The 25,451-nt window shown below is 37.6% G+C and overlaps 1 protein-coding gene across 1 annotated transcript in view; it reads left to right on the forward strand.

Annotated features, from left to right (window-relative positions):
• The window catches only part of LOC136252778 (uncharacterized), a 27,331-nt gene extending 3,372 nt beyond the window's left edge, over positions 1–23,959 (forward strand). The window contains exons 4-14 of the mRNA XM_066045344.1: positions 175–264; positions 3,088–3,150; positions 3,205–3,267; positions 4,840–4,899; positions 5,039–5,109; positions 5,201–5,271; positions 15,558–15,702; positions 16,292–16,383; positions 16,435–16,581; positions 23,480–23,540; positions 23,612–23,959. Coding sequence (XP_065901416.1) covers positions 175–264; positions 3,088–3,150; positions 3,205–3,267; positions 4,840–4,899; positions 5,039–5,109; positions 5,201–5,222 — 369 coding nt within the window. The 3' untranslated portion in view covers positions 5,223–5,271; positions 15,558–15,702; positions 16,292–16,383; ... (1 more) ...; positions 23,480–23,540; positions 23,612–23,959. The remainder of the gene's footprint in view (positions 1–174; positions 265–3,087; positions 3,151–3,204; positions 3,268–4,839; positions 4,900–5,038; positions 5,110–5,200; positions 5,272–15,557; positions 15,703–16,291; positions 16,384–16,434; positions 16,582–23,479; positions 23,541–23,611) is intronic.
• The last annotated feature ends 1,492 nt before the right edge of the window (positions 23,960–25,451 follow it).

Consider the following 25,451-nt stretch of genomic DNA (forward strand, 5'->3'; position numbering starts at 1 on the left):
AAGTCCATTGTTGGGTAAGTTACAGTTGAATATCTTATAAGTACTTCCTACAGTCAAAAAGCTGTAAATAAAAGTTGAGAGTGAACCACACATCTACCATAACATACTTACATGTATATCTTCCATCTCCTTGGAAACTATGCCGGTTAATACATTCACATATTTCTCTTCCAGTTGTGTACAGAGTTATCCAACAAGTTAAGTGAGATCACATCACAACCTCTACAAGAAACTGTTATCAAGAAGAAGTCAGTGTTAAAGAAGGTGAACAGGAGTGTGTGTGTGTGTGTGTGTGTGTGTGTGTGTGTGTGTGTGTGTGTGTGGGTGCGTGCGTGCGTGCGTGCGTGCGTGCGTGCGTGCGTGCGTGCGTGCGTGCGTGCGTGCGTGCGTGCGTGTGTGACTATCTGTTTTGACAGTTGTAGCTGCCATTGTTAAGGGTATGGAGACATACACTGTATATATGTACTAATATTACTATTAGAATGCTGTATGCCAGAGAGGAGGTACGACACATGTTACACTATCAAAAGGAATTTTTGTTTATTTGACTGCTAAATTTATGGCTTTACATGATTGAATACTATTTCAAGTGCTATTCTCTTCCTTACTCTGTTTCGTGTGGTAAGCTCTTCATCATGTGATTACATCTCCAATTGCCCCGTATAGTAATATCAAACCACTACTTCATTAAGTTATGCATAGAAAAGTTTTCGATTGACACCTACGTATATAGTTTTCAATGAAGTTTATCCTAAAGTTGCTATTTAATTGCAGCTCTAAAGTGCTTTGCAATGTAGTACTATGTGTACATGGAGGACATGGCTGGGGATTTAATGATTTTGGCATAATGTACTCCCAAACTAAACTGATCATGTAAAACATCATCTACTATGGTGGTATAGTACTAAAACTCCTGTTGTGTTTAGAGACACTTTATTGAGGTACTATGAAAGTCTGATGGATCAGTACGCAAAGCTAGTGAATAGCATGTAAAGCTGGTTGGCGGATAACAGTTTGTGAATTTACCATGCAGCCAAATTGGACAATATAAACTAACTAATTGGCAAATAAAAAAAATTGGCAAATTCACATTGATTTGTCACTTTAGTTACATCAAACTTTCATCGTTGATGATAGCCATGAGTATAAGGTTCAAGTCTCATTAGAATGCCAATAGACTTGTGTAACAGTCAGTTCCCATTAAACTAGCCAGTAGTAGCTTGAGGGTGAATGTGATCATATGATCCATTGTGTTTTGTACAATTGGAAGACAGACTCTATAATACATTGATTGTTTGCGGATAACAATGAGAGGTTGTATTGTGTATTAATAGTGGAATAGTTGTATTGAGCCTAGTATAGTACATTAATAGAGTATTTAGTGTCTCAGTAGTGTAAGCCGCCTATTATTGAACGGTAAGTATTACTGAACTTAATACACTAAGCAAGGTACACAAAGATGAAGGTGGATAAAGACTAGATAAAGACTTACTTATAACTGTAACAGCCAACAATACAACATTTACAATAGTTCCCTTCAGTAGTTTGTATTGGTAAAAATAGGGCTGCACCGATTCCACTTTTTACCGATACTTCAAATACCAAGTACTCAGCTGGGAAGTATCTGCAAGTACAAGTACCGATACCAAGTACCTTAAAGTAGCTACTTCATAGCGCACACATTTATTGTATAGTGCATTTCATGGTATTCTTGTACACGTTTTCAGTATGGTTCATGTTTATAATGAAGTAGCCAATCAAGATTTACAAAGAAGGAAGTCACTGAAATGCAAACCAGTGGACATTCCAGTATACTTCTGGAGAAGTGTAGATAATATCATAATGGTGCTTACAAATCACAAATATTCTAATACTGAAACAGTCACTTCTAGCTACCTGATTGCTCTATTAGAGTTATTGACTGTTCTATTAGAGTATATCGATCTTTTTCTCAGTAAAACATTTTCACAGGTAGGTTTCAGCATAGATCAGTAATTTTGCTGGTAGTTAGCTATTAGTGTTATACTTGATGCTTTTAGGCGTCCACTGTGCTAGTAAAATAAGCAAGTACAAACAAACGTTATTTTATTCTCACACGTGATAAGAATCGGTATCTCCAACAATACAATGGCCGATTCCGATACTTCATGAAAACAGCAGTATCGGCCCGATACCGATACCGATACTAAAATCGGTACAGCCCTAGGTAAAACACTCCAGAGGCTCTAGTGGATACTCTGTGGCACGAATTTAGCAAAATTACAATTATTTTAACAAATGCCTATAACTTTTCACCGCAACATTGCACGTACTTCTGGTTTGGACTGTTCAATAGAGTGATCTTTGTTCTTCCAGAGTGCTGAGTTTTAAGTAAATCGAGCCTAGAGGCTTTAAGTTATGAACAAAACGGTACTACCTCTATCAACCATTGTATCAGTCAAACCTGAATAACTTGTGAACGGTGTATTCAATTTTCATTCAGGTTGTTATCCAGTAGTTGGATATCCCATAGAAACCTCATTGTGGCAGGGTAATTCCCTAGTGAGTAATTTATTGGAATGTGCAGTGTTCAAAAATTGGTCATTGAGTGAAGTACTGCTGTTTGATAATATGTAATGGTGTTCAAGAAATGGCAAATGATGAGGTCTGTGGTTTAGCCCATAACTCACTGTGTAGTAGTGTAATTCACTTACAACTTGGTACCCAAAGAGACCAAAGGCCGCTCTATTGATTAGTCCAAACCGGAAGTCAGTGTGTTGTTATGGTGAGGAAAATAAGTGTTTGTTGAAATTTGCTCAATAAATTAAATGGCAACTTACACTACTGGGCAAGCTTCACGGATTATTGTGTGAGAGTTATGGAAGCCACCATCACTGTTAATATAATACGTATGTTAACTAGTACAAGGGAAAATTAGGAGTTTGTTTAGGAACCAAAGAAATAAAAGATAGTGAGATTGCCTGCACCTAAAGATATACTAGTGACATTTAGTTTCTAATATAATTCAGACTATATGTTTGTTAGCTCTTTGAGCTGTTTATCATGTCAATCATTAAACACATCCAATATATTAATGTTCCCATACAGATATTCACAGCTCGTGATGACCTCAATGCAAAGGTTGACAAAGCTGAGATTGCTGTGAACAAGGTGGGTGTGTATGATGTAATAGTAGGTGTGTCAAGTGTATCACATGATCTACAGGCCCAGAAGGAATACAGTGACCAGTGGGTCAAGTTTAACCAACAAGACAAGGATAGTGTGAAGGTGTGTGGTAACAATGTAGAAATATTCTTAGTGACACATTCTGTGATGTTATCATACAGTACAGTAGTATTTTAGGTTTGTACTTTCTCACAAAACAAAAATAATAACATTCATGGTGCCTTGGCAGCACTGGAATCCCTTATGTGTCTTCAGAACGGCCAAAAACGTTTCTGATACGTAAGTTACTACATAATTAAAAAAAAAATATTATTTAACAGAATTTCCACTGACTGACTAGCTAACTAATTAATATCTTCAAATAAGTGTAACTCCATAATGACTATCTTGTTATTTCACTGTTAGACGTTGCTTCTGTGTGAGAGGTGCATACTGCGGTACATACAATGTGGACTTACCTTAGTCTTCCTTTGTGTTCCATTTCTTCAGCAAAGGTTGTTATTCACAGTAGCTAGCATGTGATATGGCTTCCCTACATTTGCAACAGAAATCAATTCTTGTCTTTTCCATGGTGACTGGATTGATTACAGTGGCAGTTCTTGTAAAGTTCTTCATTTGTAAGATGAACATACAGTAGATGAAATCAAAGAGTAATCGAATGTTAACTGATACAGTATGTACTGTACATAGAAAGTGAAAAAATATGAAAGTCCAAGACTCTGGGTAATTTGTTATACAGTAAAGACATTTACGTACATAGTATTTGTACACAGTATGTATGTATGTATATATGTATGTCTGTATGTATGTGTGTGTGTGTGTGTGTGTGTGTGTGTGTGTGTGTGTGTGTGTGTGTGTGTGTGTGTGTGTGTGTGTGTGTGTGTGTGTGTGTGTGTGTGTGTGTGTGTGTGTGTGTGTGTGTGTGTTTATATTTGTGTTATTATTACTCCAGGACTCTAGAGTACTCCATTGTTACAATGCTCACAATGACTATGTGATCACTCTTAAAGTATACAATGAAGTGTGCTCCAGTGTGGTGGAGACCCATCATCTTTATCTGTTAGATGTGATTGGTGGTTGTTGTAACTGAATTCTAGAACTTTTCCATTAATCCAAATATCCTGATACTAAATATAACATTCGTTGTGGCCCTATTTTGTATTGTAAAGTGTTTTGTATAAAAGATCATACAGTGGAATGCATTTTGCATTATATTTTTGGAAATATAGTACACCAATTGTTAGATAAAAACTATCACTGTGTCAACATTTACTAAAAAACTGCTTTTGTGACTGGATTTTGGAAAAACATTCCAAATCGCACTGTAGAAGTTTTGAGATAAACGGTTTTAAAGAATTCAAGTCAGTATAACTTGCCAGATAGCAAGCATGTATATGAAATTTACATGAAAGATACATCAATCTATTTCCTTTTAAACCACTTCCAGTTTAATTGTAGCTGTTGTAGAGTTTTCCACCAAAAATCTGAGTAGTTGGATGAGCGAAGTAGTATCACGAGTGCTCACAAAGGGGTGGAGGATGGGTAGTCAATTTGTGCTTTAATGCTTTGGCCCTGTATGAGTGATGTTAGTGTTGTTGATGTGTATATACGCATCCTCTTGGGTGTCCTCACAGAATACAGTCAGCTGTGTTATAATGAACCTTATTATTGTAGGGGTTTGTGAAGGTGGCCAACATTGTGTTGTTGAACATACAGGAGACATTTCAGGCTGAGGTGGGTAGTTCTGTACATGTGTATTGTAAGCTTTTATGACTTTTGACATAGTAGCATTCTCATATGTAAAGCAGTCAGTGGTTTTAGATTTTGTACATTACACAATTCAGTGTACATGACTTGTGTGGTCCACCCACAGGCTCAACAGTTAGAGGAGAGTATTACAAAATGTGAAAAGGACCTCAAGTCACTTAAGACACTCTATGAGAGGTAGCTGAATACCACAATCACTTGTTACACATCTACCCCTCATCACACTTACATCAACAACCCTAACTATGGTGATGCTCATATTGTATAGAGGAAGAATTGATGGAGACTAGGAACAGATTACAACTACTACAAATTGTCCAAACTGCTGTTAACTCTAAGGTGAGGAGCAGAGCAGATTATAACTACAGTCTTTGTTGACCTAGCTGACTAAGGCTCAAACGATTAGCTGAATATTTGGATTGATATTCGTTTGCTTTGTAGCCGAATAATAAAATTAACAAACAGTTATTCGCATGTGATCATTTATATGGTGACAGGTGATTAGCTGGTCAGTAATTAACGAAGTAGAAGGTGATGCTAATGAAAGTAACAAAAGGAAGGACTATGGCGAAGCTTCGTACAGATTTGTGGCTTACTCCAGGTACTTCTACTTTGTTACAATCACTTTCTATCACAGTATCGCTGTGATAATCCTTTCAGAAAGGGAATTATGGCATCTCTTTCTTAGTAAAGTTATTCATAGGAAGCCACAAAGCTGTTTGTGGTTATTTGTAGGCTTCTTGGTAGTGGCCACCTTAATTACTGAATTGCAATGAAACCTTACACCGATTATTCGACTAATTTCGTTAGAGCTGAGCGAATATTTGAATACAGTAAACCACTATTCGTTTGAGCCTTAGTTCTGACATGTCTCAAAGTTGATTTTGCATGACAATTTACACTGTATGTGCAAAGCAGCAGCGTGCCCCCTCAGAAATTTTATTTTCAATGCTTAGAGATACGATGTGATGGTACGTATTTTGACACCCAAAACTCCTTCAGCGATGGTACGTATTTTGACACCCAAAACTCCTTCAGCAGTCATGGACTACATCATTGTTGAGCCACATACATGTAATTATACAACAAAGTACTAAAGATAATAAGAAATACGGTTAAAATTAAATAAATAAATAATGAATGAATAATGGATGAATGAATGTACATAAAAACTACAAGGCCTACAGACATGCACTAACCGGGGATAGAATTGCCATTGAACAAAGGCACAAATGTACAATACGTACTCGTTTTCATGCTGGTGACTGAAAAACCATGTTATTCCATATAATGCACACTACCAAATAGGCAATTAATGCAAAGAGCATGGTATATATGTTTTAAAATTCCTTCAACTGGCTTGTCTAGCTGTCTTCTTTTATCTGGCTTACATACTCTAACTGTACAGTAATATTGTGTATCTCAGGCATACAATTTGTGTATGCATCTAGTGTGTACACATCACTGTGCCATTGCCACACCAATGATGTACTGGCACTCAGGTAATGGTGACCTCTAGTTACAATGCCACAATTGTATTACATATATCTGTCGCTGTTGTGACATATTGAGTTGATTTGGGATCATAATTATTTTGTTCGTGCCTTCACCATCTTGTTGTACATATATAGCCTCACCAGGGGGTTGTCATGTTTGTGTATGTACTTGGTTGTATGTGATCTGGTCCTAGTAAATCTGTAATAGCATTATGATGGGTTGATATTGTCGTGTACTGACACAATAGCAAGCACTCTCTGACTTCACAAGGTTACTCTAATTAACGACTATTCATTTCATACGCATGCGTACATCTCCATACATCCATATATACAACACTCCTCCCCACTAAAAAAATGGAAGGTCCTACTACAACATGCAAAAAATTTCCTATTATAATCAAGAAGAAACAAAAATTACTATGTCCTAATGAAAAAAAAAAAAAAATTGTAATTTAATAAGTTGAAAGTTTATCCAGTCAGTTCATTTCCTCAATTAGTCTCTTATTTGGAATTCGTACTCTACGTAAAGGAACTTCTGACACATCATCCACAACATGACCGCTTCCTTGTGACACATCAACATCACTACTTTGAGACTCAAGTTCTGGAGGTACTTGGATATCTATGTTTTGTTCAGCATGCCATGGACGCATGTGATCTACATGGGCTTTGCGGAGCTGACCATTTACTAATACTTCATAAGCAAGTGCTCCCAAACGCTTTGTGACCTTGCCTTTGCGCCATTTAGATGTGGCTTTGGGACGCAAATCACGAACAAACACTTGCTGATCAACCGAAAACGATCGCGGTGGTTCATCACCAACCTTTGCTTCTGCTATCACATCCAAGCGATTTGACAGGCAAGGATGTACTAATGACAATCTAGTACGTGGTGATCTACCAAGTAAAATCTCAGCTGGAGTCCTCCCTGTAACTGAATGTGGTGTGTTCCTATAGCTTACTAGAAAGCGTGAAATTTTAGTTCCTAAGGTCTCATTGCTTGAGGATTTCTGCAGAGCTCTCTTCACTGACTTAACTAAGTTCTCAGCTGCCCCATTTGATGATGGGTGATATGGTGGTACATGACGGTGATTAATGCCATTGGCATCCATAAATTGCTTAAATTCAGCTGACATGAATGGTGGTCCATTGTCCGAAACAACGGTGATTGGCAAACCATGTGTGGAGAAAATTACCCTAAGTTTCTCAATGGTTTGCTGTGCTGAAGTAGAACTCACCAAATGAACTTTTGGCCATTTTGAAAAAGTGTCTATTGCAACAAGTAACGTGTGCTTCCCCCAGCTTGCATGATCTATGTGTATTCGCTCCCATGGTTGTTTGGGAACAAGCCAGGGATGCAAGGGGGCCTTAGCTGGATTGTCAGCTACTAAGGCACATTCGTTACACTCACGAGCCATCTGTTCAATATGTGCATCTAGCTTGGGCCACCAGACGTAGCTTCTGGCCAGTGATTTCATTTTAGTCATCCCAACGTGGCTAACATGTAACTCTGTCAACAACATCTTGCGGAGGGACTTAGGAATGATGACTCGCTTTCCCCACATTAAACACCCATCTGTAACTGATAATTCATTAGTTTTACGATAGTAGGGTAAAAAATCTTCTGATATCTTGGATGGCCACCTTCCATGTTGTACTGATGTTAAAACTGTGGCAAGATGTTTATCCTTGCTAGACTCCATGGCCACTTGAGCAGCTGTTACAGGCAATTCATCAATGGTCATAATGGCATGAACCTTCTCAGCACTATCACGCTTACTGCAGCTATGCATGCGTGACATACAATCAGCACACGTATTGTATTTGCCTGAAATGAATTCAATCTTGTACTGATAGGCACTTAAGAGTAATGCCCACCTCTGCATTCTGGATGCTGCTAGCAGTGGAATACCTTCTTTAGGCCCCAAAATTTTGCATAAAGGTCGATGGTCGGTAACTAATGTGAAATCACGACTATACACATATTGGTGGAACTGCTTCACAGCAAATATGATTGCCAGGGCTTCACGCTCAATCTGAGCATATTTTTGCTCAGCTGACTGCAAACTACGAGAACCATATGCTACCGGCTGCTCTGAACCATCCTGCATAACATGCACTAGGCAAGCACCCAATCCTTTTGGTGAGGCGTCACAATATATCTTGAGAGGTTTTTTTACATCATAATGAGCCAGTACTTTTGGTTCACACAATAACTGTTTTGCAGCTTCGAAAGCCTTTTGTTGTTTTGCTTTCGGGTCATTCCATACCAAATCAACCAAAAAAAATCCGGACCCCTTCGGATTTTCATGAAATTTGGTATAGACATGGACTCTACTAAGAAACTTTCTCACACCAAAATTTGGCCAATTCTATTGATCTCCCTTTAAGATATGACCGCTCAAAGCTTATTAGAAAATATTACAGCAGCTTACACAGGTTTAATAAAATGGCCATAACTTAGTCAGTGATTTCCACAGAACCTTTCTGTTTAGATTTTTGGAATGCTTATTAAATTTTCGTTCAAGTGATATATAATTCATTATAATCACTCAAAGGAAAAGGTCAAACCACAAAAATGTGACTTTTTCCTTTGATCTTAATTATTTCAAAAACGGATATTTTAATTGCTTTTATTTTTTGTTCAAATATTCTTCTAATAGCTTTCTTTCATGCCAGTAAGTTTGAAGTTGGGATGGCAAGTAGACCATGAGTTATGGCTACATACATAATTCTTATTGATGTTTGCATGCTACAGGGGGTATAACTATGAACACTACTATAACAATACAAACTTTTAAATTCAATTATAGTATGGAATTATTGGAATCTCATAAGAATGTGGTCAAGTTGTATTACATATACAGTTGGAGGCATAGTACACAGGTATAATCACGAGATTAAACAGAAGTATCATTTTATGGTTATCAATGCAGTTTTGATAACTGGTGAAAATACCGTCAAAAGTCCATAGCTAATAGAGATTTTGTGCCATATATTGGGAAGGTTTGGTACTTAAGTTTGGTGAAGAAAATAGTTTGACAAAATTGTGAAACTTCATAATAGGAGGGTTTTAATTTGGTAAAGTAACCAAATTTGCCGAACAATTTCTCCGCTAAGCTTTTCTGTTGTTATTTTGTATAGTGCTTGTCCGACATGCATAGGCTAGGCATAACAACCGGGGGGGAGGGCAAGGGGAGCTAGAGCCCCCTAATGATTTTCTATGTTTAGTGTGCAAAAAGATCGAAGTACTCTAATAGAATAGTCAGTTGAGCAGTCATTGTATAAAATTGCCCTCAGAATTGATATCAGAAGGCAAAATTTTCCTGTGGGGGCATGCTCCCAGACCCCCCTAGAGGGGTTGAGTTCGCATGTTTATACTGTCCTTTACAACCACCTGGAAAAGAGCCCCCCCCTCCCCCCCCCCCCCCCCCCCCCACTGAAAAATATTCAGCTACGCCTATGACATGTATAATTTGTTTTGCGGGATCTGTATGTAATGTTTTTTGATGTAATAACTATACTTCATAAAGTCACAAGGAAAACTCCAGATGGGGAACAATATAGGCTATAGCATTGCCTTGTCGTCAGAGATACTATAGCAATTTAGGTGGTAGAGTACAGACTGTCTGTGGGATCAAGACCTCTCTATATTTACTCTGTATATCGGCATGAATTTTCAAAAATGTATTGCACCAGTAACACTTAGACACTGGAAAACTTCATAATATATGGACATCAACATAGACAAAAGCATTATTGCATATTTCAAAACCAAAAGATAAATTTGTAAAAGAATATTTTCATTGTCTGAAATTTGAGTATCAGTGGGTTACATTTATTGCTGGACATACGTACAGTAGTTCACCATCAAACACTATATTCTGATTAATCTTAATTGACTGTACAACACCAATGGTGGTACTATATATGTCCAGCAATGAATGGAATCCATGCACTGATATACTAGAATACTTAACAACAAATCCTACCATTTCACACACTTTTTGTGTTGCTTTTCATGAACTAATGAATGAAATTACCTTAGATTATCATATTTTTTAAACCAGGTGCACGCCCACAGCCGGCCGAAGGCCGGCTGTGGGCGTGCGCCTGGTTTACTGTAATTGTTTCCGTAAAAGTGTGTGTGTGTGTACCTATCTATCTACCTATGTACCTATCTACCTATGTACCTATGTTTGTCCGTACGCACCCACGTGAGCAAAATCGTTTAATAACGGTGAAAGCAGCTTTTACGTAAGAAGTAAAAGTGATGTATTAAACTTCTGCACAGGTGAACTTTGCTCTGAGGTGGTTTCTTTTCGGCGGACTGAAATACGGGTGTGGTGACTTTCCTCAGACTACCTTCCCCTTGAGGTTTTCAGGCATTTAGCAACTGAAAAACAACGGTGCAGGCCTCGTACACTGCCAGGAATAGCCTATCGCTTCGAGTTGAAAGGGGGCGTATCCCTTACGTACGCGAACGAAAATAAAGAGCAGCTTTGAGGCTTTGTCGAGAGAATTTGTGGGAAAAAACACGTTAGTCACACTATAAAACAGTTTAGAAGATAGTTTTGTGCATAATATGTTGGTAAAAGCGGTTTAGTTAACAAACGCTTCCTTAGCAGTGCATAGCAACGTAATTGAATGAATTACGAATATTTCATGAATTACGAGAAATAGCTAATTATATTATTGCACAACCCAAACTACCATATTGTAAAGTAGTAATACATAGTTGGTTAATTCATAGTAGTATATACTGTCTATAGTTATTCCAGATGAGTTAGCTAGCTGCATGGCGCCTGGTTTTTAGAAGTAGCACAACATCAACTTGTTAAAATTGATAAAATTATAGAATTTTAGTCTGCATAGATTAAGCAGTATACGTATACACTATATACCCTATCAAATAAGCTATGCTAAGTAACTTTTGTACGTACAATAATAATAATACTGAAAAGAAGTTGGATCCCTATGCAAGTTTGTAGTTTTTGATGTGTATTTAGCTTTTCACATAACTACTTGCATAACTTATTCTAAAGCGGTAATCAAAATGCCCTGTAACTTTTTATTTGCTGTACCATTGGTGAACACTAAATGTTGTAAGTGTACTGTAGGATAACTTAAACTGTCACTGACTTGATGCATTTTTCATGAAAAATCAGGAGCTGTAGGTGCACCTCATACTCAATTTGCAAAAATTCGAGAAATTGGTTTACGTACATTATCAGTGTCCAATTGTGTGTAACTACTCCAAATTTCATGGTCATACCACATTCTATTACTGAGTTACAAAATTTTAAAAACATTACCAGATTTTGGAACAGTACACTAATCCCCTCTGAAGTTTTCTTTGCACTGGCACTTTCTTGTGATTTTATGAAATGTAGCTGTTATGTCAAAAAACTTTGCATACAGATCTTACAAAACAAATAATATACTGTAAAAGACGCTATACGAGAAGTTTGGCAGGGGAGTTGTTTGGCGAAGAAATGAAAACTAAAACCCTTTTCCTTACCAAACTTACAGTACCATAAAATAATTTACCACCAAACCTCCCCAATATAATTATGGTATACAACTTCTATTATGGACTTTTGACGATATTTGCACCAGTTGTCATAACTGCATTGATATACATAACATGGGTATATTGGTGTGCCTCAGCAATGGAGAGTATTAATACTTCTGTTTAATGTTGTGATTATTCCTGTGTACTATGCCTCCAACTGTATATGTAATACAACTTGACCACATTCTTATGAGATTCCAATAATTCCATACTATAATTGAATTTAAAAGTTTGTATTGTTATAGTAGTGTTCATAGTTATACCCCCTGTAGCATGCAAACATCAATAAGAATTATGTATGTAGCCATAACTCATGGTCTACTTGCCATCCCAACTTCAAACTTACTGGCATGAAAGAAAGCTATTAGAAGAATATTTGAACAAAAAATAAAAGCAATTAAAATATCCGTTTTTGAAATAATTAAGATCAAAGGAAAAAGTCACATTTTTGTGGTTTGACCTTTTCCTTTGAGTAATTATAATGAATTATATATCACTTGAAAGAGAATTTAATAAGCATTCCAAAAATCTACACAGAAAGGTTCTGTGGAAATCACCAACAAAGTTATGGCCATTTTATTAAACCTGTGTAAACTGCTGTAATATTTTCAAATAAACTTTGAGCGGTCATATCTTAAAGGGAGATCAATAGAATTGGCCAAATTTTGGTGTGAGAAAGTTTCTTAGTAGAGTCCATGTCTATACCAAATTTCATGAAAATCCGAAGGGGTCCGGATTTTTTTTGGTTGATTTGGCATGGAATGACCCTTTCCATGCCCACTTACTGTTTTTCCTCAATAATAAATAGAGAGGGTGGAGGGTGTGTGATAGGGATGGAAGGAACTTGGCATTGTACGTCATCATTCCAAGAAATGACTGTAGCTCTTATTTGTTGACTGGTGGGGGAGCCTTCTTGATGCTCCTGACTCGCTCCTCAGTTGGTGTGATTCCATCATTGGAAATACAATGCCCTAAAAATTCTAGACGCTTCTGGAAAAACTGACATTTCGCTCGTTTTACATGCAGGCCATAATGACGAAGTCTGTCAAGAACCTTGTGCAAGTTTTCCTTATGTTCAGCTCGTGTCCGGCCTGTCACCAAAATGTCGTCAATATAACAAACCACCCCCGGGAGCCCTTGGAGGACTTGAGCCATGGCTTTTTGCCATAATGATGGGGCTGTTGAAATTCCAAAAGGGAGCCTGGTATACTGAAAAAGGCCCATGTGGGTGTTGACGGTTAAAAGGTGCTGGCATTCTTTCTTAACTGCCATCTGCTTATATGCTCTCGCTAAATCTAATTTAGTGTAGGTTTCACCATTTGCTAGTGTGCTGAATATTTCCTCTGGTCTCGGCAGTGGGTAAACCTGTGAGCATATGACTGGGTTTATTGAGACTTTAAAATCCCCACAAATGCGAATACCACCATCTCGTTTGTGCACTACTACTATGGGAGAGGCCCATTCACTGGATTCAACAGGTACCAGCTCCCCTTCAGCCACCTGCGACCTAAGTGTCTCCTCAACCTTGTCCTTGATTGCAAAAGATACTGGTCGGTGCTTATGGAAACGTGGTGTAGCTGATTCATCTACTGAAATAGTGGCTTCAATCCCACGCAATAAGCCAAGCTCTTCACTAAAAACATCGGAAAATTCAGCTAGCAACTCTTCAGTTTCTGACTGGTTAATGCTGTAAGAGTTATTCACTAGTTGTGGCATCAAGGATGCAAGGTCGATGCCAAACTTACGCAGCCAGTCTCTACCAAACAATGGATATTTTCCAGATATGTCTACCACAATAAAAGAGGCTTCTATTTTACGACTGTGCAACTGTACTTCTACAAACGATTCACCATCTACTGTCAGTGGGGAATGATCGTACTGGTGCAGATTAATCGATGATGGACTGAGCTGACACACACTCGCTAATTTCTCACTAAAGATTGGAGTGGGAACTGTCGAACGTTCCGCTCCCGAGTCTACTTCCATCTCGATTGGGACCCCATTAATGGTGACCGTGACTAAAAATTTCTCTTGTGACTGATTTCCTATTTGGAAAATGTTGTGCATGTCACTAGAACTATCACTATCACTAAAGTCAGCCATGCCATCTACCTCTACTAGATTCATGCCACTGTGCTTGCTCTTAAGTTTGGGGGTCTTTGCTGTATCCCCCTTCCTACTACAGTAACTCTGGGCTCTCTGACGTGGGTTACGACAAACTTTAGCTAAATGGCCAACTTTGAGGCACAAGTGGCACTTAGCAGTCTTGTATTTACATGCTGAAGCTAGGTATCCTCTACCACCGCAACGATAACAATGGAACTTATCACTACTACCCACCTAGTTGATCTCAGGGTTAGTCAGCTCATCAGAAGGCTCCTGCATGGTTTTCACTTCCTGAGCAACTACTTCAGCAGCTCTTGCACTCTGGAGTGCTATGTCCACAGTGAGACCCTCCTTACACAATAACTCCTTCTGGCACTTTCTATCACGAAGACCACAAACAAACTGGTCTCTAATTGCTGTTTCTAAATAATTCCCAAAATTACAAGTCTTAGCAAGTCTTCGTAAATCGGCAATAAAATCCACCGCTGTCTCCTCTTTCTTCTGAAGACGCTTGAAGAACTTATATCGTTCGGCAATTTCTATGGTTTTTGGCCGGTAGTGGGCGACTAAATGTTCCATAATGGCGTCCAGTGTCAGTTCTGAAACAGGCGTTGGGCTAGCCAAAACTTTCAACTTTGCGAACGTTGCTTGTCCCAATAGCGTTATAAACATTGCCTTCTTGCGGCGAGCAGCATCAGCATTTTCCCCGCGAATGTTGTTAGCTAGGCAGTAGAAATCGAATCGCTCTATAAAATCTTCTATAGACTCCTTGGACGGGTCAAAGTCTTTCAAACTGCCGTGAGCCATCCTCGTCGCCAATTTATGTCGTGTACTGACACAATAGCAAGCACTCTCTGACTTCACGAGATTACTCTAATTAACGACTATTCATTTCATACGCATGCGTACATCTGCATACATCCATATACAACAGATATGATAGCAATGTTTTGTGACATGGTTCACAATCTATAGCAATTATATGGTCATATACTGCAGAACATTTAAAAGCCCTTTAGAAGCCACTAAAACAGTATGTGAGCATGTGGTAGAATAGTCCAGATTACACTTTATTGAAAGTGCAGGTATGATTCTCCAAGTTGGACAACTTCTCCTTTTTGGACTTTTAGGTATGCCTTAGAAGCTTTTTGACTGCTCTATTAGAATAGCTGACTGTTCTATTAAAGCATAGCAATCTTTTCTAGTAGAAAGTGGTTGGCCAGTTTAGTAGGTAATTGGGTGGTCTACATTGGTAAATGTCCTGCTCTGGTGAGGAATGTATGTATCAAGGATTTTGCCATTGGCACCTTCCTCCATTGTGAAACAGGTGCTCAAAATATTCTATGCTGTAAAATTAGGTTTGTGTGCACATGTGAAATCTTACAGATCCAGTCACACTATAGTCTACATGACATAATGTATTATTGTAATGATGTCACTTGTAGCTGGAGCAGTCACTTACAGTAGGGCTCCTTGGGCTACCATCAGGAGGACAAATGTTGGAGCTCTTTCTCTGAAAAAGGCCGACAACATGAATTTGCTCTCTTCGAATTTCAACTCTCTGTGACTACTGTCGTGAACTAATGCTTGGTAAGTTTACTGTCAGTGGAGGTTGGCCACACATCATAATTTATCTTGTGATTTCAAAGAAATGTTACTAATTTATCATTGACACCTCAGATCAATAGTTCAGTACTATAAATCATATCCCAGGGCCCTTACAAACTTTCTCAGTGCAAAACGTTTGCGTTCATAGTCTGTTTGTTCTTATATAGTCACACATAATTATGACTCACGACCAATCACTTCTTGTTTCTGGGTGGCCTGCAGATCAAGTCACGATGGGGTTGGCTTTTTTTTCAGCCCTTCTAGGTATTTGTCCTTAGGATATTTAGCTCAAAGATTTTCGCTTAAGCTCCTAGGCTATGGGTAAACATCTCGAACAGGCTCTGCCTTCTGTGTACACCCTCCAGTGCCTAACTGATAAAGTAGATAATAACAAAAATAATAACCATTGCGTTTGAGTTCTAATTACTGCACACCACAGGGTTGCAAACAAGGAAATCACTGTAAGATTTGTAAGAAAAATGTTTACCAGAAGTGTATGCCATACATGCCAGATTGTATTGGGGTATGTATGTGAACCCATGTGACGTTCATGTGATTACTGTATCCATAGCAACCAGTGAGAAAGAAGAACTCTACTAGAGCAAAACTTAATTGCTAAACAATTTAGTATGTTAACAACCACATCAATTGGAGAATATGATAGTATGTTGCAACATTTTTTATATCTAATTATCCACTGTTAAAGTTTTTTAGTTAATGAGACTCTACCAACTCATATGGCAGCTGACTGTGAGTCACTGGATAGTGTTGCCGTGGTGAGGGCAGAGAGTGCCCACAATGTGTATGACTATCTGTGTCCTTGAGAAGTTAGCCCTGAACCGGATGATATGCCACCAATGCGTAAGTGTGTAACTATGTAGTCATGTAAGTTATGACTACGTACTGTATATTATAGTTATCATTACATACTAACATTAAATTACTCCATTCATCAAGACTCACGGTAGTGAGTTGCGTGGCCAGTAAACAGAAACACGCACCACAGACAATAAATGATGCGACCACTACACATGAGGATTTTACACAAACGAATGTTTGGCCTGCCTATAACTCACCCGTCATTTATGCTATCCCTCTGAAACTCTAGACTTAAACTCATCGTGTCACTAGTAACTACCAAACAAGCAGTGAAGCAAATCCATGCCGAATGTTGATTGAGATTTCCGACATCAAAGGAGAGGTTTTTTTTTTGGTTTTTTTTCACATGCGGTTAGACGCAACCACAGGTGCATGCCTTGGGTTCCTTTGTACATTCCGAACATTCATTGCCATGCCATCACTTCAATATGTGCTCAATCGATTCAAGATTTACATCATCGATTTTGCCACACATCATTACCCTACAGTCTTAATTTCAGTACCAAATGAATTTCAGTCGTCCTCAGTCGACCTAGAGGCCAAATACAAAACCCATACTGTTGTTTTCTGCAATACTCGCTTGGCATGTAGGGAAATGTGTCTCTAAACTATTCTAAAGGTTTCATTGAGATTGTTACATATGTTTTTGAGAATGGCTAGTTTGAATTTTGAATAAAGTCACCCCCACATAATTTGCTCTCTAAGGCATGGCTTAAGAATTTTAAGAATGACGCAGAACACAACTGCGGTCACCGGTTATTAACTGGGCTGTGAATAGTAAGTGTAGTTAATATGATCAGTGCATGTAGCCATAAAAGAAGTGTGCAAAAAACTATGTCATCATTTGAGAATGGCTAGTTTTGAAATTAGTCGCCCCCACATAATTTGTTCTCTAAGGGCACGGCTTGACTTTAAAGATTGACAAAGAACACAACTGGGCTATTGTTAGTGTAGTTAATCAGTGCATGTAGCCATAAAGCAAAAAACTATGCCATTGACACCAAGTATTTAGAACTGTCCAGCACAATGCAGATTATTTATAGCCTGTAAAGGCACCACACACAGAAATGACATGGGTACAAACATGTACGTATGCACATGCAGTTACAACATACACTGAAACATTACTCTGGTCATTTTACGGTCAAAAATTTTGAGCAGGTAGCATATATGCTGTGTACACAAAACAACACATTCAAGGACTGTATTTAGATGGGTGATAAGGTGACTTGATTTAGACACATTGTAACATAAATACCATAGTATGGTATGAGACAAAGTGTCACCGCTAGACAGTATACTGATATGGCTACCATATAGACCTGAGTAGTAAATCAGCTAAGTAGGTGCAGTGGAACTTGTTTAAGATAGTTACTTTTGGGCCAAATTTTCTTGGCTTAATAAGCAGGTAGCTGCTTTAGCAAGGCATTCATATAGATGTCTCATGGGGGAATTTAAAAGTTGGCCTCTTAGAGAGGCGACTTCTGTACAAGTGTCCACCAAGGCAGTCTCCACTGTGTAAGACTTAGGGCTTTAGATATTTGGCATTTCATGTGTTGAAGGCTTCTGTAGTCTGAAAATCTACCACAGTTTACTCAGACAATGTTGACTTGTGGTCACCACTAAACCACTGGAATGCTGGAAGTAAATGATGTTACTTTATGTCTTATGCCTTGGCTAGTACATAGTAGAGCTGAAATGGTTATCTTGAAAAATATCCTTCCAAATATCCTATGGATAATGATATCGTCATTTGCTTCATCAGGAGCTTATGAGCACTGAAAGTGAAAATTCTTACAATTTGGGCTGCCAGCCATTGCAGCCATCTTGAAATGCTCCATCTGTGATGACATAGCTATGTGCAGAGCCTGAAATTATGGTCAGACATCTGCCATTTTCCGACCATTTCTAGTTAATGTCTGAACACTTTTAGGAAGATTTTGTACAGTACTATTAAGCATGTCCGACCAAATAATAGGATATGTCAGATCATTTTCAGAACACAATTTCAGGCCATGTATGTGGATCAACATTTTTAGCACTTACTAACAGGTTGGTTAGCAACACTTGCCCTCTTGCTGCCAGTCTCACACACTGCCACACACTAAAAATCCATCACTAAATTCCTCTCTATAGCCAGTTAATAATACAAGAACAGCTGCATTGCAGATGCTTCTTAGCAATTGGCCTGTGGATTTGTGGTGTTCCAAGTAAGGCAATGTTGCACTATGTAAATACTGCATGGTTAAATCTTCTGTGGTTATATGCTTCTGGCTTCGTATATCCTGCTTTTAAACACAGTGAAAAACCTATTATAATGAGGTCACCTGTCTAAACTGGCCATTGTAAAAATCCTCTCATGTGCCAACTGTGTACACCTCTTTAACCCTTAAACCTGCATAATCCACAAAACTGGATTTAAACCTATTAAACATGCATGCTTTGCACAAAGCGCTGTAACTTTCGTAGCGTCCATCCTATGGCTATGCAATTTACATCATTCTACTTGTGATGTAACAAGGATTAAAATTGATACCTAGGGTTTTACCCTAACGCTAAATGGTGAGGCCAAAACTAGCCATATAAATAACTATTAGGTAAGGAAACCCTTTATGAAATTGTCCATAACTTGATGGTAGTTGTTCCTATCAGCTTGCAATAACTTCATTTGATTGGCATTAAATTTTCTATCAGGTCATATATGAGTCACGTGAGTAAACCCACAATCGAAATTAGACATGTGACAAGAATTTTGGAACACAATACAACTCACTGTTGTTCATTGCTTCAGAACAAGTAAGCCACTGTGGTTACAGTGTTCATTTAACCTTCTCCAAGTAGCCCAGTGAACAGACTTTTAACCAATGTGTAGTTGTGAGATATAAGAATTAAGTTACCCCACCTAGTGTTACCACACATGCCCATGTTGTGTAAACACGCATCTACAGGTTAATCATAGATAATGTTATCTATGGGTTAATAAGGTCAGAAGAAATTTTGTCCCTACAATGACATGTTATCATTGTACTAGTGAAGGATTATGATAACACTAGGATACTATAGTGTCATCTCTGGACAACATCCAAATATAGCAGTAAAATTATCAACCTGATGCTGTCTTGGTATGTACTAATTAAATGAACTTCGCTTACATTTTGCCTGTGGCTTTACAATTTAATTTTTACAACACAAATACATGCACGGCAACTCACCAATTGTGTGTCAATCTCTGCAACACGAAACGAAACCTTCACAACAGCCAAAGATCCTCTGAACATGACTGAAAGATCACAACATATTCTGATGCGCTTATTTATAAGTAATATAAATTTTTAAAGGCGTTTACTTAAGGCACTATTATCTCTGAACTTACTCACCATTTTCTCTACCCTTCAGTGATTTAGTAACCCTGATGGTCCAAAGCTGTAGTGTCCCGAGCGTAGCAAGGGTGCTACTAAGGGCCATAGGGGTTACTAAATCGCTTAGTTCCCGTTGGTCACAGTGTCTAACTTATTTAGACTATGGTTTAAAGTACATACCTTTATAGCCAGAGCATGAGTGTGGGGTGAAAGAGCAATGCAGAACAACAGAATGATTTCTTCCTGAAGTTCTTACAGTACCCACAAAAATAATTATTTGACCGGTAACCAAAGTAATGGCTAGAACTACAGTACCATACGCCGTTTACTATTTGTCCAGAATTATTTGCGGAGCACAGAGAAGAAGAGTATTGTAGTATTATCAAGTACTGCAGTGAGCCTTTCATGTTATAATTATTTATCATGTACAAAATTGCTTGAGGACGGGCTACTAAGTGAACATGTGTAGGTGACCAAGTGAGCATGTCAGGTGACTAAGTGAGCATGTCAGGTGACTAAGTGATTTAGTAAATCTGTAAATGAGCCATACCATAGTCTAAGTAAATATGGTGTATACAATCTTGTCATTATCCTAATGTGGTGTTTCATATGGTGTTTAATAAACACTAGTTAAAGCACCGCCGTAAATGTAATATGGAAAAAAATAGCACAAGGGTGTTGGTGAGAGACTAATATAACACGAGGCGAAGCTGTGTTCTGTTTTTTTTTTTTCGGTATTGCACAAGCATGGTGGTGCTTTAACTGATTTAAAGTTAAAGTGCTTGCTGGTCATCTTTGTTTGGAGCATTCGTTTTGTAGACTCAAACCGTGTTGGTTTCAGCGGTCATACAATTGTGACCGTATTAGCAAAAACCCGACTTGTTCGCATAATTTCATAATTTTTTTTATTTTCTCAGCATTATCTGCAATGTCCAAGGATTGGATACTGCAGATAATGCTGAGAATACTGACCAAAGTTTCAGCCTTCTGATAATGCTCACCAAAGTTTCAGCCTTCTGTGGTGAGTATTGGAATTATAGCGATAGACAGTAGGAAGAGCAAGACAATCAATTTGTACAGTGACTATACTGAAAATAAACTACAGGCACTTACATTCATAGCCATAACTTCATTTGGATCATCTACAACGTTGCAATTTGACTTAAAATGTTCACCATGGATTACCACATCAGCAAAGGTATAGTGTTAGCCCTGTAGTCACTTGCACATATGGGTATGAACAAGGCAGTTTGGTAGACGAAAAGATAACAATCTTGTTTACATTTACTGCATTGTAAACAAACGCACATGACACGCATATCGTTGGTACTACAGAAACAAAACATATTTTTTCGAACTCTCCACGAGCAGTCAAATAAGATGGTTTAATCAATGGTCTAATGGTCTTCCTTCCTTGAGTACTGGCTTGTTAAAAACTTGCATATTTTTTCTTTGTGACATGCGTAATTTTACGAATTATTTTTAATTTCGTTTTTCTCAGTATGCATGCAAGTTGCATTTTTGCTGAGATGGTCACAATTGGTAAGTGTCTGTATAGTACAATTTGGTCATAAAACAAAACTTATAGCATCATTTTGGCTAATTCTGGTGATTAAAAATATTATGCACCTGGTCAACAGTTCTGTATTTTCCGTATGCAGTGCAGTATTTTCCTTTCAGTGCTGTATGGAAATAATAGCACTTTTATTTGTTTGATCTTCACCGTACAGTATGACTATATCTGTGATAATAGTGCATTTTTCAATTTGTTAAATTTGTACTAGATAAATTTCACGAGGTGAAGCCGAGTGAAATTTACCATTTCCAATACAACAAGAGTGGTATTTATCCCAAATTTCACTGCTACCCATGCTATTCCCAGTTAATACCATACTCGCTGCATATACACATGCTGTGCATTAGCGGTGCTATGTACGCAATTTGTCATTATGTACTAAACACGCGTCAACACTAATTGGCGCTACATTGTTAACATAAATTCTAGCCAATGAAATTGCAATTACAACTTTTTCACTGCTACCAGTGAAATACAGGATAAATTTCACTGCTACTATTGAGATTTTTGTATGGGCAGTGAAACAGGTATGGTATTAGTCTACATAGCCTAGTGTACGTTATATGCTCTGATAAAATTTCAGCTTTTTGTTTTGTAGTAGATACATCAAAACCGATTTGTATATTAACTAGAGGTATACCAATATGGATTTTTGGCATGTACCGATATCCAATATTGATGCCACCGAAAGAAGCCGATAACCGATAGTCGATCTGATATTTGCATTACAAAAAAAAGTCATAGATAATCTATGCAAAAGTGCATTACCTACTCTACAACATGTGGATTATATATTCATTGCTCACTCTATGCCTGTGTAGGCATCATACATTATGCCGGATTAATTTTTGGAATAATCAGTTGTAAAAAGGATCAGGAATAATTCCAGAATAATAGGGTGATCTTCCAGAATAATTAATTAGAATTCACACATTTTTCGTGTAGTATCACAGAAAAAATCACCCACAATCATTGCTAGCACAAAATCGAGCAAAAAGATCGAGATACTCTAATAGAACAGTCACTTACCCTAATAGAACAACCAGACAAGTTTAGTTGTGACTGCTCTATTAGAGTATCTCAATGTTTGGGTATAGTTTTTATGCTTGCAAGTGATCATATTTTCAGCTGTAGAAGAATATCCATTTGACTTTTACAATTTTAGGAATTACTCCAGGAATATTTGGGAATAATTTTGGGAATAATAGGTGAATAAAAAAGAATTGCCAGAAAGAATAATAGGTAACTTAAAAAGCATAAAGTACCCAAGCCTATGCTTGTGGTGGTAGTGGCTTGGGTTTCTATTGCTCAATCCAGACAATTAGCCAACCACAAACCTTTTGTATGTATACTCCCATGAAGCCTTAAACAGATATTTCTGCATTACTCCGCATTTTTATATTGGCTTGTGTGAAGGTTGGAAGGTTGGTACAGCAGGTTTCCTTTATTATCCTGTGACTATTATTACAAAGATACTATATAACTGCTTCAGTTTTAAAGACTGACAAGGTTTCCAGCAAACAAACACCAGAATCATATGTATTTATATGGCTTCTCATAGCGTAGTGCTTGTTGTAGAGTGAACAATAAGCCACTGGCACTAAACAGCCACATGGATGACGTAGAAAACAAATATATAATACGTTTATGTACAAACTGTTGCTGCTGTATAGATATCGGTAGCGATATCGGTCCTTCTGATGTTCTGTACCGATACCGATATTGGTAAAAAATGCCATATCGGTGGCCAATATTGTAGCTGATCCGATTATTGGTACACCTGTAATATTAACTATACAGGGGAAAATAAATTATAGTCGCCCATTAGTTTGATTATAACTTATGAATACAATTGGCAAAATCCATTTGAAAACTTTCCGCACTTTATCACATGTCACTACATATTGTGTAATGAAATATTGATATCATTGTTCCCCATCCACAGCCACTACAAGCTGGAGACAAGGTGATGAAGGTGTTGTATGAGTTTAGTGGATCAAAACATGGTGAGATAAGTCTTGTTGTGGATCAGGTGATATCATGTGATCTCATTTTTGTCTCATGTGATCCCTTAAAGATTGTGGTGTTGAAAGAAGACCTCAGTGATGGGTGGATAAGGGGTATGGCTGGGAACTCTTCCCCTAGTTCTTATGTGGAAGAATTGTTATAGTGAATATCACTAGATAATTTGTATATAGCCCATTTACTGTACAGTGCTTTAACCTATTGAGAATGTGTGTTTGCTTTGTGTATGTTCAATATGTAACTGTTAAAGCTGTTGCTACTGTAGTGGCATTTATAATTAATTTTAATGTGGCTACATACAAAATGCAGTGGACAATGTATACATACATGTAGTAGAACAATTTTATTTCACAGTTGTGTTAATGTGAGATGTTATGCAATGAAGTGATGATCTAATGTACATTTGTGGTGGTCTTTGGAGCCATGAATACCGTGTGAACAATTCGGACTGCCATGAAGAGTAATGGTATGATTTGTGGTGCCACAAGACCAAACATCAATCAAACTTTTGAAGTTTGAATAGCAGCCTATTTGTGTTTGTCAGCTATATATGAAAGTACAAAACCTGTCTTCCAGTGTAACCTATATCAGATGTATTCCTGGGATCAAAGATTGGATATTACTTCCAAGTCAAGAAAATACTCTGATACTACACACAGTTACTTACACAAAATTTCTACATGATAAACTCAATGAGTCGACTTGTGTGTCTGTTAGCTAGTAGTCTAAAGAACTGGCTCTACTTACAGCTACAGACATAAACTCCCAAAAAGTTGTTTTTATTTAACTCAGTAGGGACAAGTCTATTTTGCTTTTTTCCCACCTATTTTTCTATCCAGCAATTCTTAATTTCTCACCTATTATGCTCCATATTTTGCTCTTATAAGTTTTGCTCAACATTAATCGTTGTTAATTGAACATTCCAAGTGCAAAGCTACAGATTCACCTTACAGTGACTGTTCTATATTAGACTGTCTCAATCTGTATTTACTCTTAATATAACATGAAATACTGCTCAACATGTGTAACTGTTTTATTAAGGTATCTCGATTGTCTGCATTGTTGATCATCACGTCTGATTGTTCTATTAGCTATAGAGTATCTCAATCTTTTGTGAAATTTTTATGTCCACTTCACAAAAATTGCACCTATTATGCCAGCATTTTGCTCATGCTTTAACCCACCCATTTAATATGCCAAAAATATTTACCAGCGAAATCGACTTGTCCCTACAGTTCACCTAACTTCAGATCTACACCAGATTCTGTTTTTTGTACATCATTATCCCCATTGTATCTGTACCTATTTGTATACAGGTTACCATGGAAACAACCACTGCAATTTGTATGGTTTTGTATCTAGATTTCTATACTTTTGAGTTTGGCAATAATAGTTGTAACAAATGCTAGCTCTCATTGAGCCCGATATTTCATAGGACCAGAATTTAAAAGCTTTACAAGTGAATTATGATCATGCTTGTGATTTTCATTATAGGGTTTCGAAAAAACGTATCTAGTTTCACTTACTTCATAATTAATTTAACACATTTACTTTGGAAGAAGATAGACCTGCCTGTAATTCATAGGAGGGTTTTCGTGAAAGTTTGTTTAATTTTTATTTTATGAGATCACGAGCCCAGATAATGGATACTTTAGTGAATTTTGTTTAAAATGTGCTTCAAGACAGTACAAACATGTATAACCACAATAAAACGGTGATGAGCAGAGCACTGCATGAAAGTATAATGGACATTGTAGAATGTATCTAGTGGAATATAGAAAAAAATGCATGGGCAGTTGAGTAAAAAACTTTTGGAAGTTTGTGTATATGGCTACATCTCCTGACAAGAATAAAATGGCATAATCAATTTATTTTAAAAGTACTTTTATTGA

This window comes from Dysidea avara, chromosome 4 (genome assembly GCF_963678975.1).
Source record: "Dysidea avara chromosome 4, odDysAvar1.4, whole genome shotgun sequence".
NCBI classification, from domain to species: Eukaryota; Metazoa; Porifera; class Demospongiae; order Dictyoceratida; family Dysideidae; genus Dysidea; species Dysidea avara.